Source organism: Aquarana catesbeiana, linkage group LG11 (assembly GCF_042186555.1).
Source record: "Aquarana catesbeiana isolate 2022-GZ linkage group LG11, ASM4218655v1, whole genome shotgun sequence".
NCBI classification, from domain to species: domain Eukaryota; kingdom Metazoa; phylum Chordata; class Amphibia; order Anura; family Ranidae; genus Aquarana; species Aquarana catesbeiana.
Genome location: NC_133334.1, coordinates 271,918,300 through 271,932,412, shown reverse-complemented (window position 1 = coordinate 271,932,412; position 14,113 = coordinate 271,918,300). Strand labels below are relative to the sequence as shown.

At 41.9% G+C, this 14,113-nt stretch overlaps 1 protein-coding gene across 1 annotated transcript in view; it reads left to right on the top strand.

Annotated features, from left to right (window-relative positions):
- LOC141111760 (neural-cadherin-like) overlaps nucleotides 1–5,075 on the top strand; it is a 130,839-nt gene extending 125,764 nt beyond the window's left edge. The window contains 1 exon segment of the mRNA XM_073603899.1: nucleotides 1,845–5,075. Within this exon segment, the coding sequence (XP_073460000.1) occupies nucleotides 1,845–2,264 (420 nt within the window). The 3' untranslated portion in view covers nucleotides 2,265–5,075.
- Nucleotides 5,076–14,113: the final 9,038 nt, after the last annotated feature.

Genomic DNA, 14,113 nt, shown 5'->3' with positions numbered 1-14,113 from the left:
ATGGTGGAGAAGATTGTGGGAGAGGGAGACAGTGGAGGAGATGGTGGGAGAGGTAGACAGGGGGAGAGGGAGATGGTGGATGAAAGGATGGAAGAGGGAGATAGTGGAGAAGAAGAGGGAGACAGGCGAGGGGGGAGGGAGATGGTGGAGAAAATTGTGGGAGAGAGAGACAGTGGAGAAAGAGAGGATGGGAGAGGTAGAGGGAGATGGTAGAGAGGGAGATAGTGAGAAGAAGATGGTGAAGAATCAGAGGGGGTAGATCGAAATAGTGAGAGAGGGAGACAGTGGAAGAGGAGATGGGAGAGTGAGATGGAGAAGTAAAGGATGAGTGGGGGAGATAGTGGAAAAGGAGAGGGAGGGGAGGGAGATAGCTGAGGGGGATGGTGGGAGAGGGAGACAGTATAGAAAGAGAGGGTGGGAGAGGGAGACAGTGGAGAAGGAAGGAGTTGGAGAGGGAGACAGTGGGGAAGGGGATGGTGGGAGAGGGAGACGGTGGAGAAGGAGATGGTAGCAGAGGGAGATGGTGCAAAAGGAGACGTGGCAGACAGAAACAGTGGAGAATAAGAGTAAGGAGAGGGAGACGGTGGAGGAGGAGATGGTGAGAGAGGGAGATATTGGAGAAGGAGATGTGGAAGGAGACAGTGGAGGATAGTGTGTAAAAGGAAGATGGTGGAGATTGAGAGGGGGGAGAGGGGGACAGTGGAGAAGGAGCTGGTGAGAGAGGAAGACCTTGGAGGAGGGGGTGGTGGGAGAGGGAAATGGTGGAGAAGGGGATTGTGGGAGAGGGAGACAGTGGAGAATTGGAGGGGAGAGGAGATGGTGGGAGCGGGAGACAGTTTGGGAGGAGATGGTGGGAGAGGTAGGGAAAGGGAGTTAGTCCAGGAGGGAGGGAGATGGTGGAAGAGGAGATCGTGGGAGAGGGAGACCGTGAAGGAGAAGATGGGAGAGGGAGACTGTAGAGAGGGAGATAGTGAGAGGGGGGATGGTGGGAGAGGGAGATGGTAGAAGAGGGAGATGGTGGAGAAGGAGATTGTGGGAGAGGGGGGCAGTGGAGAATCAGAGGGGGGAAATTGAGATGTGGGAGAGGGAGATAGTGGGGGAAAGGATGAGTTGGGGAGATAATGGAGAAGGAGAGGAAGGTGGAGGTAGACGGTGGGAGAGGAAAACGGTGGAGAGGGAGAGGGTGGGAGAAGGAGACGGCGGAGAAGGAGAGGGTGGGAGAGGGAGATGGTGGACAAGGAGATGGTAGGAGAGGGAGACAGTGGAAAAGGAGATGGTGGCAGAGGGAAACAGTGAAGAATAAGAGAGGGGAGAGGGAGACGGAGGAGGAGGAGATGGTGGGAGAGGGAGACATTGTAATAGGAGATGGTGGAAGAAGGAAAAAGTGGCGGAGATGGTGTAAATGGGAGATGGTGGAGATTCAGAGGGGGACAGTGGAGAGGGAGATGGTGGGAGAAGGAGACAGTGGAGGAGAGGGAGATGGCGCAGAAGGAAAGGGTGGGAGAGAGAATCAGAGGGGGGGAGAGAAAAGAGGGGTGAGAAAGAGAGGGAGACAGTGAGAGGGGAGAGACAAAGTGGGGGTTTATAAGACAGCAGAAGGTACTGTAGTGTAGATAGATGTCTTCTTCTGCTCAGTCTATATGGTAGTAATATATAGTAATTTCAGAAGGTTTTCCTTAAGACACAAAAGTAATTTTGATAAAAGTGATTGGAAAGGCAGGCATAGAGAAGCCGAGCTGTTATAGGCTAGCGATGGGTTAAAACGTAACAGGCAATCTTTTCCAGTCGAAATAAAAGTACATGATTCGCCGATCAGGTCTAATTACTGTGATTATTCCCCGCAGGACGCATTCAACATGACAGACCTCCATCTGTCTCTGCGGAACAGCCCGGTGCTCACTCTCGGCAGGAGGGCGAAGGATCGCCGCGTCCACAGCCCCCTGAGCTGCGACTACGAGCCGCCTGACAGCCAGAAGGCTCCGTCAAGAGCGCCGGCGCCAAGGCTGAGCTGCTCCTTCACCAGCGGAGATTTCGGTCAGTATTTCTACGACGTCTGCCAGGACGCCGTCTACATGCACTCGTCCTGCGACAGCTTGAAGGTGTACGACACGGAGGGGGCCGGCTCGACCGCCGGCAGCCTGAGCACTCTGGCCTCGTCTGGAGTGGAGTCGGACTTGGAGTACGAGGACGTGAAAGCGTGGGGGCCCAAATTTTACTATCTCAGTAAACTTTATTCTTACACGGAGGACGACGATTCGCAGTGAAGGGGGCGGGGACGGACCGCCGCGCCACATCCATGCAACGCTCCTCTGCACAAATCTGACGTCACTACCGGCACTCGTGATAAATTGCTAAAAGAAAAATGATTTAAATAGCACAAACTTCAGTGCAGACGAGGCAAAACTTTTTAGCAAAAAAAAAAAAAAACGCAGCATTGTTCGCTTGACCACAGAGCTGACGCTCAGGAAAAGGGCAAGGTGTTTTACTATCAATGCAAGGCTTACAAGTGCTGCAGGAACCTTCAGGAACTTTGTAAGTTGTGACAACCTACTCGGTGACCCCCTTAAAGTGTATGTCTAGTTTTGGATGGAGAGGGGAGGGATTAGAACTCCTGTTCAGGTTTTTACTGCTATCCAGGGCTCCATTTAAAGGTGACCTCCAGTCTTGCACAGTTGTACCGGCTCCTTCCCTGTGCTGAAATGGCTTCCTCCTATGATTTCACTGCACACTGTGAGCTTCTCACAACGGGCATTAGAAGCTGCAGCAAGTCAGGTAGAGCCCCGCCTCATTTCCTGGCTGGAGGACATCCAGCCCGATTGTCCACTGGCCACCCCTTCCATTCATTGGATTTCAGTTCTTTTAATCGTGGAAGCTTAGCCTTACATGTAGGCAATAATTAGGGTGGGCTACATGCAAATACAACCTGCCTAGGACCCTCCCCCCCCTCTAACGGCGCTCGCCTGTGTTTCTCGGGATTACCTTTTTTTTTTTTCCCGCATGCCCGGGAACCGATCCCACAGTTTACGTGGCTGGCCATAGAAGTGAACAGAGACCAAATCGTCTCTGATCCCCTCTACGATCTTGGAGAACCGGAGTGACGTTATGACGTCACGACGTCATGACGCCACAAGGTCACTTCCGGTCTAGAGCGAAAGCAAACCTTTTTGTTTTTTTAAAGCAAATGATCAAAAAAACTTTTTGATCTTTTGCTTTTAAAGGTAGAGGAGAAATTTGGGGTCTTATAGACCCCAGATGTCTCCATAAAGAGGACCTGTCATCCCTTATTTCTATTACAAGTTAGGTTTGCATTCCTTGTAAATTGGAATAAAAGTGATAAAAAAAAATAAAAAGTAAAACGCCCCCAACCCTCCATGCTCGCGCGTAAAAGAAAATGCATACGCGAGTCGCACACGTATATTTAAATGGTGTTTCAAATGTTAAACCGCCCCCGTCCTCACGTGCAATGTTGATCGCATAGGTAGGTCACACCCACAAATGTAAACAGTGTTTAAACCACACCTGTGAGGTATCGCCGCGAACGTCAGATCGAGAGCAATCATTTTAGCACTAGACCTCCTCTGTAACTCTAAACTAGTAACCTGTAGAAAATTTTAAAGCATTGCCTATGAAGATTTTTAAGTACTGTAGTTTGGCCCCATTCCACGAGCGTACGCAATTTTAAAGCCTGATATGTTAGGTATCTATGTACTCGGCGTAACATCATCTTTTATATTTTACCAAAAAATTGGGGTATATATTGTGTTTTTTTTTTGCATTAAAATTCATCAAAATGTATTTTTTCTAAAAAAAAATTGCATTTGATAAACTGCTGCGCAAATACTGTGTGACATAAAAAAAAAAATTACAATTGCCATTTTATATATATAATGTATAATATATATAATTATATATATAAAATGTAATTTTCTAGCAAAAAATACAGATTTTTACTTAAAACAAAAAAAACCCCAAAAAGTGCCAGAAAAGGCAAGAAAGGAGGAAACAGGGAAGATAAAACATAAAGCAGATGAAACATTAATGTTACGTTCTGTCCTGCAGACTGCGGTGTCACCAGAAAGGAAGTGCTAAAAATCTGTAATGGGGCCACCGGCAGAAATAAAAATTTGATGCGGTTTTACCCTTTACTACTCTACTAAAGAAAATCATTTTTATTTCTGTGTGACTTCAAAGTAGCCGCAGATAGTGGTAAAAAAAACCTGACAGGGGTTCTAAAATTCTTTAATTAAAAAAAAAAAAAAACACACACTTTGCCTAGGCAGACACTTTAAGACATTTTTTTTGTAGTAATCATTTTATGTGTGTCTCACCCTTTAAATAAGTGGGATAGGTGGATGGCTAATATTGTGCTATGATAGTGAATACTTCTATTTAATGTGTTTAAGGACGTGGTTACCTTTTTGTGGGAAGGGAATGGTTGGCATCGACTTAACGGGAAACACTAGATCTGTTGAGGCAAAAGAAAATCTCTTCCAGGTGAACGATACACATTGCGAAAATTGATTGCAGATTCTTACCTGCTGTCGTTCTGTAGATAAGCGGCTCCAGTGTATTTGCTGTACAGTGCAAAGCAGAGGGTCTGTCTCTTATAAAGAGTCTTATAACGACCCCCTATATCCTTTAAATCCTAACTCCAGCCAAAAGTGTTTTTTTATTTTTTTTTTTTTTCTGAGTTTTAGATTTTCTCTCATTTCCTGTCTCTGTGACACTTGTACAAGAAGTAGGGAGTGCGGGTGTCATCGGGACAGGAAGGAACGGACAGCAATATAAACTAGACATGTGCACTGCCGAAATTTTTTAATTTTTTTCGTTTCATCCGTTTTTTTTTTTTTTCGGGTCATTCGTTATTATCACAATTCTAAAATTCTAAAATTCGTAAATTAGAAAAATTCTTAAATTCGTACATTCGAAAATAAGAAAGAAAATCTGAAAATTCTAAATGATAACTACTTAACTAATAAGAATTAATTATTAAATTATAGGTATTGGAATTTCCTTTCAAATTTGGAATACGGATTTATCCAAAGTTACGAATTATCCGAAATAACGAATGATGTATCTGAACAAATGGAACAAAACGAATTAATAATAAATAATAATAATAAAAAGTTTTTATTATTGTTGTTATTTATTATTATTAATTAGTTATGTTCCATTTGTTTAAGATACGGCATTTGTTATTTCGGATAATTCGTAACTTTGGATAAATTCGTATTTGTTGCGTTCACTAAGAGCCACATTTGAAAGGAAATTCCAATACCTATAATTTAATAGTTAAGTTGCTATTAGTTAGTTATTATTTCAGATTTTCACATTTTTGGGTTTTCGAAATTCCAAGTTTCTGAATTTTCACATATCTGAATTTTCGAATTTACGGATTTACGAATTTGATGGATTTACAAATTTTCGAACATTCGAATTTACAGAGTTACGAATTTATGAATATTCAAATTTAGGAATATTCCGAAAAATTTGTTAAACGGGTTTTCGTTAATTCGGATATTTCCGAATTAGCAAATATGTCGAAATTTGTTAATAACTAATTTGTAATGAAATGAATTGCACATGTCTAATATAAACATTGTCAGACGTTTTAGACTTCCCTACTCCACTAAAGTAGGTCCACGTTGGAGAGATTTAACATCACTTCCTGTTCTGCCAGGAAATAATGGGAAATCTCCCTAACAGGGTTGCAGATGGCAATTAAAACCAAACAGAGGTCTTACCCTTCCCTGTACTATTCAAAACAAAATAAAAAAACAATTAGGCTGAAGTTAGGTTTTAAGCATCTAACCAAAGACGAGGCTCCTAGTGTAGGACTGTGCTGGGGATGGCTGTAATTTGATGTCCTACTCTGTGCAAATTTATACAAGACAATACATTTATTCAATAGGATGCAAAAAAGAATAAGATTTAAATTAAAATAAATCAAAATGTAATTTAAATAAAATAAATAAAATATTTACAATAAATAAAAATAAAAATTTAAAGTGTTACTAAACCCACAACAGTAAAATCAGTCTGTATATGCAGTAAAGCATGCTTGTTATACTCACTGTGGAAGCTAAGGAGTTAATCCTGCACATTGTGTAAAAAGGCTGGTTGATCCTGTCTTCTCTGATCCTCCCCTTCTTCCACAGTCCCCAATCCATCTCCTGATAGTACAGAGCCTTTGGGGCACTCTGCACATGCTCAGTTTGGTGTGTATTGCTAGAGATTTTTTTTTTTTCTGGGAGGGTATGTGATCAGCACAGGGCCAATCAGCACTGTCCAGACAGAGGATCAGGGGTCATGCAGCCTCATAGGACAGTCAGAGGAGAATGGAAACTCCTCCTGCAAGCTTTAACCAGCCGCTGATAGAAGTCACAAGACTGCTATATACTGCTGATGAGAAAAGGTATTTAGCAGTTTATATTTACTAAAATAATTACATTTCCATGTTCTGTGTACTGTGGTAGACCAGATATAGTGACTGCAGGCTCCTGGGTTTATTAACACTTTTAATAAAAATACATTTTAAGGAAATTAAAATAAATGTAAGTTCAACTTAATGGAAAGCTAATTAATGCTGGGGATGGATGCAATTTCATGTCATGCTCTGTGCACATTTATATATCGGATTAAATTAATTTAATGGGATGCAAATTAATAAACTTTAAATGAAATGAAATCTAAATGTAATTTAACTAAAATAATAAATACAAATAATAAAAAATATTTACTTTAAATAAGTATTACGTTTAATAAAATATACATTTTAATTAAATGTAAATTTAATTTAATGGGATGCAAAATAATACAGGGGGTGGCTGCAATTTGATAATAATCAATACAAGTAAAAAATAATAATAAATATTTACTTTAAATAAATATTAAATATAATAAAACATTCATTTTAAATTAAATGCAAGTTTAATTTAACGGGATGCAAATGAATACAGGGGGTGGCTGCAATTTGATGTTTTGCTATGCAGATTTCTTAAAAAAGGGAGGAGATAATTACAGAAGCAAGAAGTGAACGTTGGGAAATCCTGACTACATAGTAATGTTACTGTAGTGACAATAGAAATTTTAAAAACTCACCGTTGCCCACAAGCTTGAATTAAAAGCTAATATTTAATACAAAAAAATGGTTAGACCTATTAAGGTGGTTTTTTTTTTTCTTTTTTAGCAAAGCTATTATAGAGTGAGGGCCTTTTACAAAGACATTGTAAATTTGCCCTGGATGGACAACGTTACAATGTCTCTTTAAAGTGAACATAAATATGAACAGTGTATATCTCCTATTTGCTGGCATTTGGTCTGTTAAATACACAGTTGAAAACATTTTGTTATATCGCATTAATATTTGCAAGCAAATACTGTTGCTCTTGACGCAAGAAAAGTCAAGATTTGGATAGAACTTTAGCTGCCTGTATTGTGGGACTTCCTGATCACTGTTAGATGCCGTTTTCAGTGAAGGTGACCTCTTTGTGGTTGCTGGCAAGCTGAATCACATTAATGGTTTCTTGTATATCTTGGCAACTCCAATGCAAAGATATCCACACTAGAATTTCCAGTTTTGACAAACTGTTTCCATTACAAAGCCAAATGATGGTATCATACTTCCCTGATGAAATCTTTATAATGGAGATAATGGCCTTTTTTCAAACTTGTTCAACATAGTTGGTTTAGTGTAGATTGATGTCCACCATTGCTCAAAGCTCAAGAAACCCGTAGCAGCCTCTGGAGGAACCTAAGGCTTCACAGATTCCTGGTTGAGAAAGGTAGAATAAAGTCCAGTGTACCCTTGCCTAGCGGCCAATGGAGAGGAACCCCTTTATATTAGTGGTCTGTTGAAAAGTGACCCCTTACATTGCTGGTCAGTGTAGAGGTAACATCTAAAATTTGATATCAGTATGAAAGTGCCCCCTTAAATTAATGGTTAATAATTAGTGTACCTTTATCTAGTGGCCAATGGAGAGGAACCCCTTTACTTTAATGGTCTCTTGAGAAGTGTCCCCTTATATTGATGGCCAGTGTAGGAGATTGATGTCCACCATTGCTTAAAGCTCAAGGAACCTTTAGCAACCTCTGAAGGAACCTAAGGCTCATGGAACCCTGGTTGGGAAAGGTAGAATAAAGTCCAGTGTACCCTTATCTAGTGGCCAATGGAGAGGAACCCCTTTAATGATCTCTTGAGAAGTGTCCCCTTACACTGATGTCATTGGGAAATTACCCCCTTACATTGATGGTCAGTGAAGGAGATTGATGTCCACCATTGCTCCTCTTCTCAGGTCCCCGTCTGCGATCTAGGCTCCTCCCCTTCTTTTTCCATCCCCATAGCAAGCCATTTGCTATGGGGATACAGGATGCGTGCTTGCTTCCAACCTGTGTGCCGTGCACCATAGACTTACACAGCTGGACTTAGGCCCGCCGCCCACTTACTCTTCACTGCATTTGACAGCAGCAAAAGACAATGGCTCCTCCTGCTCGAATGCTGTGAGAAAAGGGAGTAAGGGGAGAATAGATGCGGCCGTGCACAGCGCTGATCTCTTCTCCCCTCTCTTACTCTTCATACAGGGGAAGCGGGCACAGGGAAATTTAATTTTTTTACCTTAATGCAAACAATGCATTAAGGTAAAAAAACGTTTTTAGGTTTAGTAGTACTTTAAACCTCAAGGTACCTTTAGCAACCTCTGGAGGAACCTAAGGCTCCATGGAACCCTGGTTGGGAAAGATAGAATAAAGTCCAGTGTACCCTTATTTAGTGGCCAATGGAGAGGAATCCCTTTACATTAGTGATCTCTTGAGAAGTATCCCCTTCCATTGATGTCATTGGGAAATTGCCCCTTAAATTGATGGCCAGTGTGGGAGATTCATGTCCACCAATGCTCAAAGCTTAAGAAACCCCTAGCAACCTCTGAAAGAACTGAAGGCTCTATAGATCATTGGTTGAGAAAGGTAGAATAAAGTCCAGTGTACCCTTACCTAGTGGCCAATGGAGAGGAAACTTTTTATATTAGTGGTCCATTAAAAAGTGACCCCTTACATTGCTGGTCAGTGTACAGGTGACGTCTAACATTCGATCTCAGTGGGAAAGTGCCCCCTTACATTGATGGTCAGTATAGGAGATTGATGTCCACCATTGCTTAAAGCTCAAGGAACTCATAGCAACCTCTGGAAGAACTGAAGGCTCCATGGAACCCTAACTGGGAGAGGTAAAATAAAGTCCAGTGTATCCTTACTTAGTGGTCAATGGAGAGGAACCCCCTTACATTAGTGGTCTGTTGAAAAGTGCCCCCTTACATTGATGTCAGTGGGAAATTGCCCCCTTACATTGATGGCCAGTGCGGGAGATTGATGTCCACCATTGTTCAAAGCTCAAGGAACCTTTAGCAACCTTTAGGGGAACCTAAGGCTTCATAGAACCCTGGTAGAGAAAGGTAGAATAAAGTCCAGTGTATCCTTACCTAGTGGCCAATTGAGAGGAACCCCTTTAAATTAGTGGTCCAATGAAAAGTGCCCCCTTACATTGCTGGTCAGTGTAGGAGATTGATGTCCACCATTGCTCACAGCTCAAGGAACCTCTAGAAACCTCTGGAGGAACCTAAGACTTCACAGATCCCTGGATAAAAAAAAAGGTAGAAAAAAAATAATTGAAAGGTCCAGTTGAGAGAGTAACACCTTCATTATGGCCTTACTGGAGGGGGCAAAGAGACTACCACAGGAAAATCCTGCTTCTGAATCTCATAAGAATATTCAAATTTGGTGGGTGTTTTTACCAACCAGGGCCCACCAAAAAAAACTGAAAAGCCAGCTTTGGAAGGAATTGACCTTTAAGGATTTTTTGTATGTCAACGTGCCTTACAATGTGCATGCTCTACCCAGTGCCAACCCTTGTTTGTCTGTCACACTCATATGGGAATAAGAAGTTTTATAACTTTCCTAGAACACTGAACGCACCTAGAAAATGTGTATGATTATGTTATTAAAAAAATACAGATCACCATTTTAAACGTCTTTCTGTGTTTTTTGAGAAATTAAATATACTGAGTTTATGTACTATGTGATAAAAGGTAAGTGACAGACTGTCCAAACCTGTACAATCATACATACCATTGGTAAATTGATCTCTGCACACCATAAAAATTGGAAAAAAAAATGTTGATTCATCACAGTTAATAAAATCTTTAATTTTACAATGTGGTCACAACAAAGTTGGCAATGAACAAACAACAACCATTAAGACACAGTGAGCCTTTGCTCCTCAGAGCTTACAATCTAATGCACGTCTACCAGTATGGAGTCGTAAACAACTCCTACATCGTTTCACACCGCTAACTTACCACAGACAGAACGTCTGTTCTATGGCTACAAAGAAAGATATTCAGCTGTTAAAAATAAAATAAAAAACATTTGGAGGTAAGATTGTGTGTGCATGATCCAACTATCATATAATTGACTGGCCTAACTGCGATACCCAACTCATGTCTGTCCTGCCATAAAAGCAGAACTAGGTCAAAGATCACACTGTTAAATCGTTTAAATGCAAATCCTTTTAGGATTACAAATGTTTCAAGCATTCAGGTCATACTGGTCCTTTTTGGGCTATAAACGGCCCTCAATACTTCCAAAACGTCTTCTCAATTTGTTCTATTGGTCATTATGGTAACAAATCCTTGTGTAATTGTACTGTTGAGTAGTTTTGTATTCCATCTTTACCACGGTTACGATTTGGCAAAGTACAATGAATTAATACACAACAGAGGGACATTTATCAAGCAAACAAACAAAATTATGCACAAGTCTATTGGGAATCAGGCTGTCTCTCATTTGGCAAAGTACACTATATGGCCAAAAGCTGGGGAAACCTAACCATTACGCTGTATGAGCTTGTGGGACAATCTATAACAGGTATAAATATGGAGTCCCAATCTGCTGAAACCAAGTAATTTTCCCTGCACGCAATAAAGGAACGGGGGATGATGGTGACATTGATCTAATATGGCCACATGGCCATATTTGGTCAATTACATTGTCCTACTGCTCCCTTATGCCTATAACCGCCTCCGGTCTTCATGGAAACAATTTTGGAGGGTGTCTGTGAGAATTTTTGCCCATCCAGCCAAAAGAACATTTTGAGGTCAGGTACTGATATTGGATGAGAAGATCTGGCTCACAAGGTGTTCAGTAGGACAATGCCATTAACCAAATATGGCCATATTAGGTCAATGATGTCCTATTGGAATGATGGTGACATCATTGACCTAAGGTGGCTACATGGTCATATTTGGTCAATGACATTGTCCTACTGTCCCCCCTGCTCCCTTATGGCTATAATCACCTCTGCTCTTCTGAGAAGGGATTTTGGAGGGTGTCTAAGGGAATGTGTGCCCATCCAGCTAAAAGAACATTTGTTAGGTCAGTTTCAGATATTGGATGAGATCTGACTCACAAGGTGTTCAGCAAGACAAGTCATTGTCTGAATATGGTCATATTAGGTCAATGATGTCACCATCATGCCTGCCCTTTTGTTACACGTGGGGTGAATTCCTTGATCGCAGCAAATTGGGCGGAAGCCTACTATAATGGCAGTTTCCCATTGGTTCAGGCCAAACCTTAGCTTAACCCTAATATGGATGAAGCTGAACTCTTAATAATTCTGACTCATAATTTATCTCTCTGTTTAGCATTGCCCTGCAACAGCATTGGTAAATGTCCCTAAAATGTATTTATTTCCATTTCCATGTTTCTTTATCTTAAATCTGTTATAACTGGCATGTTATGATAAAGGATTTTGGCACATAAGTTTGGCCTACCGTATAACCGGTGTGGTTGCTCACAGTTATTCTATGGAATTTCACACTCGTTTGAGTTTGATATACCTGTATTAAAGTGAACCTGTCAGGTGACCAAACTAACAAAACAGTCATGGTAAAGGCTCTTTAGCTATTTTTACTCCTCAATACATTTCCTAAAGAACAGGAGAGTCCATAGGGCCCTTGATGTGTGACTTGGAGCAAAGGCTCTCAGATGCTGCAGCGAAATGCCTATTCATGGTATTAAACAGTGGCATATGGAACCCTCAATGGCCACTAGAAGCTGTTATACTGGGATGTTAAAATTGGAACTGAACTCAAAAATATTTGCTGTTAATGACATTTGGAAATTTTTTTTTGCCTAAGCAATATTCTGATAAATGTACCCTTTGTCTGGATTTCCTCCTAAAAAAAAAACAGCATTGCATTTCTTAGCATGTGGGTGTCCATTGTCTCCCCTACTATGCCTTATCCTGCATTATGTCTCTTTCTGGAGGCGGCCATCTTGGTAGAGGCAGAGTGTAGCTTTCTTATGTCAGAGCCTCCAGCAAAGAGAACAGTTAGCAGCACAGTATTAACATTATCACATCTCCTTTGCTTAAAGGAGAAGTACAGCCAAAACTCGTTTGTTTGTATTTCTCCTGTGGATCACAGGAGTGCTGTTCCTGTGACCCATTTTCAGCAGACGGGGGCTAAAGTCCGCGGTTGGCTGACATCACAGAGCCGGTCCAGCCTCGGTAAAGATAGCGACCATATGGTTGGAATCCGCCCACATGCTTGGACCGGCACCTGCCTCAGCCTCTCAATCCCATACTTCTCTTTTAAAGCCTCAAAACTGTGTATCTACAGTGAAGGATCTAAGGCATTGCTGCCTCCAATTGCTAGTGCCCTAAGATTTTGAGTGAGATTTGGTGATGTTGCTACTGTCCTGCTCCTCGTTATCCTTGCTGGAGGCTCTGACATAAGAAAGCAAAGTCCTACCTCTACCACGATGATTGCCTCCAGAAAGAGACACAGTGCTGAACATGGTAAATCAGTACTGGGGAAACATTCAGCTTCAGGGAGACCAAGGGCAATACTGGTTCCTTGCCCTCTGCCTGGTATTTTTTGGGCACAGCTTGCAGAGTCGAGTTCCTTTTGGTGAGAGTGGAACTTGTTTCATGTCGTTAGAGCTTAGCACCATGGTGTGCCATAAGCTGGGTCCCTATGTATTGTGCAAGTCAGAAATACAGAGGCAATATTGGTGACTAGTCCCTTGCCCTCTGCCTGGCATTTTTTGGACACAGCTTCCAGAGTCAGTGAACTTGGTTCAAGTGGGTAGAGCTTAGCACTGAGGTGGGCCATAAGCTGGGTTCCTATGTATAGTGAAGATCAGGGATACAATGGCTCACTGGTACATAGGTACTGCATTTTGACAGTGTTGTTGGTTTGACCACCTCACAGCTTAACTTTAAAGGGATCTCTATTATAAAGCAAAATAGAAAAAATGTTTAGTTAGGCTTTAATAGTAGCAGCCATACCCCGACCTTTACTGTGTTTAGTTCCTTTGAAGGAGTCAGCAATGAAGTTGAAACTGGCATACTGTATAGGAGTAGCTACTGTCATCAGAGCCTAGTCTTGATAGCATCTTAATGGAGACCCCTTAAGGCCTCATTCACACCAAAGTTTAGAGACTGAAAATATATTTGGTGTAAAGTTATGGGCCCTTTCTCACGCTCCGGGAACTGCAGATGCCATGTATAGCCTGCCATACAAGTGAACAGCTGTAAGCGACCACACTCATGTAACTGCTTTGTGGAGTGCTGCTGCAAGCGCTGGCGATATGGCTCTGATGGTGCAGAGAGTGCAGACCTGTGCGCTAATCCAATGCAGTCTGACAATACTGGGTAAACGCCACACACCAAATAGCTTAAGAAAAGGAAAGTGGCCTCAGCCCCAGCTCCTCCTGATAGGCCATGGCACTGACGGGTTTCGCCCCGCCTCCGGGTACCTCTATGACTAGGCACCAGGGGCAGGGCGAAACATGTTGAGGGTGTGGCCTATCGCAAGGAGCCATAACCGTGGCTGCTATCCATCTCTTAAGCACTTAGAGTTATTGGTGTGTGCTGTTTATCATACTCACGTAAATTCTGATACTTCTGTGCATTGAAGTTTACCCAGACATGCGTGTACGATGTATTACCCAACATGGAAGTTTTGCTTTTAGGAAATATGTCATACGCACATGCGTGGGTGAACACTGATACACAGAAGCATCAGCGTAACAACAGCAGTTCACTTGTATGAAAAGCTGA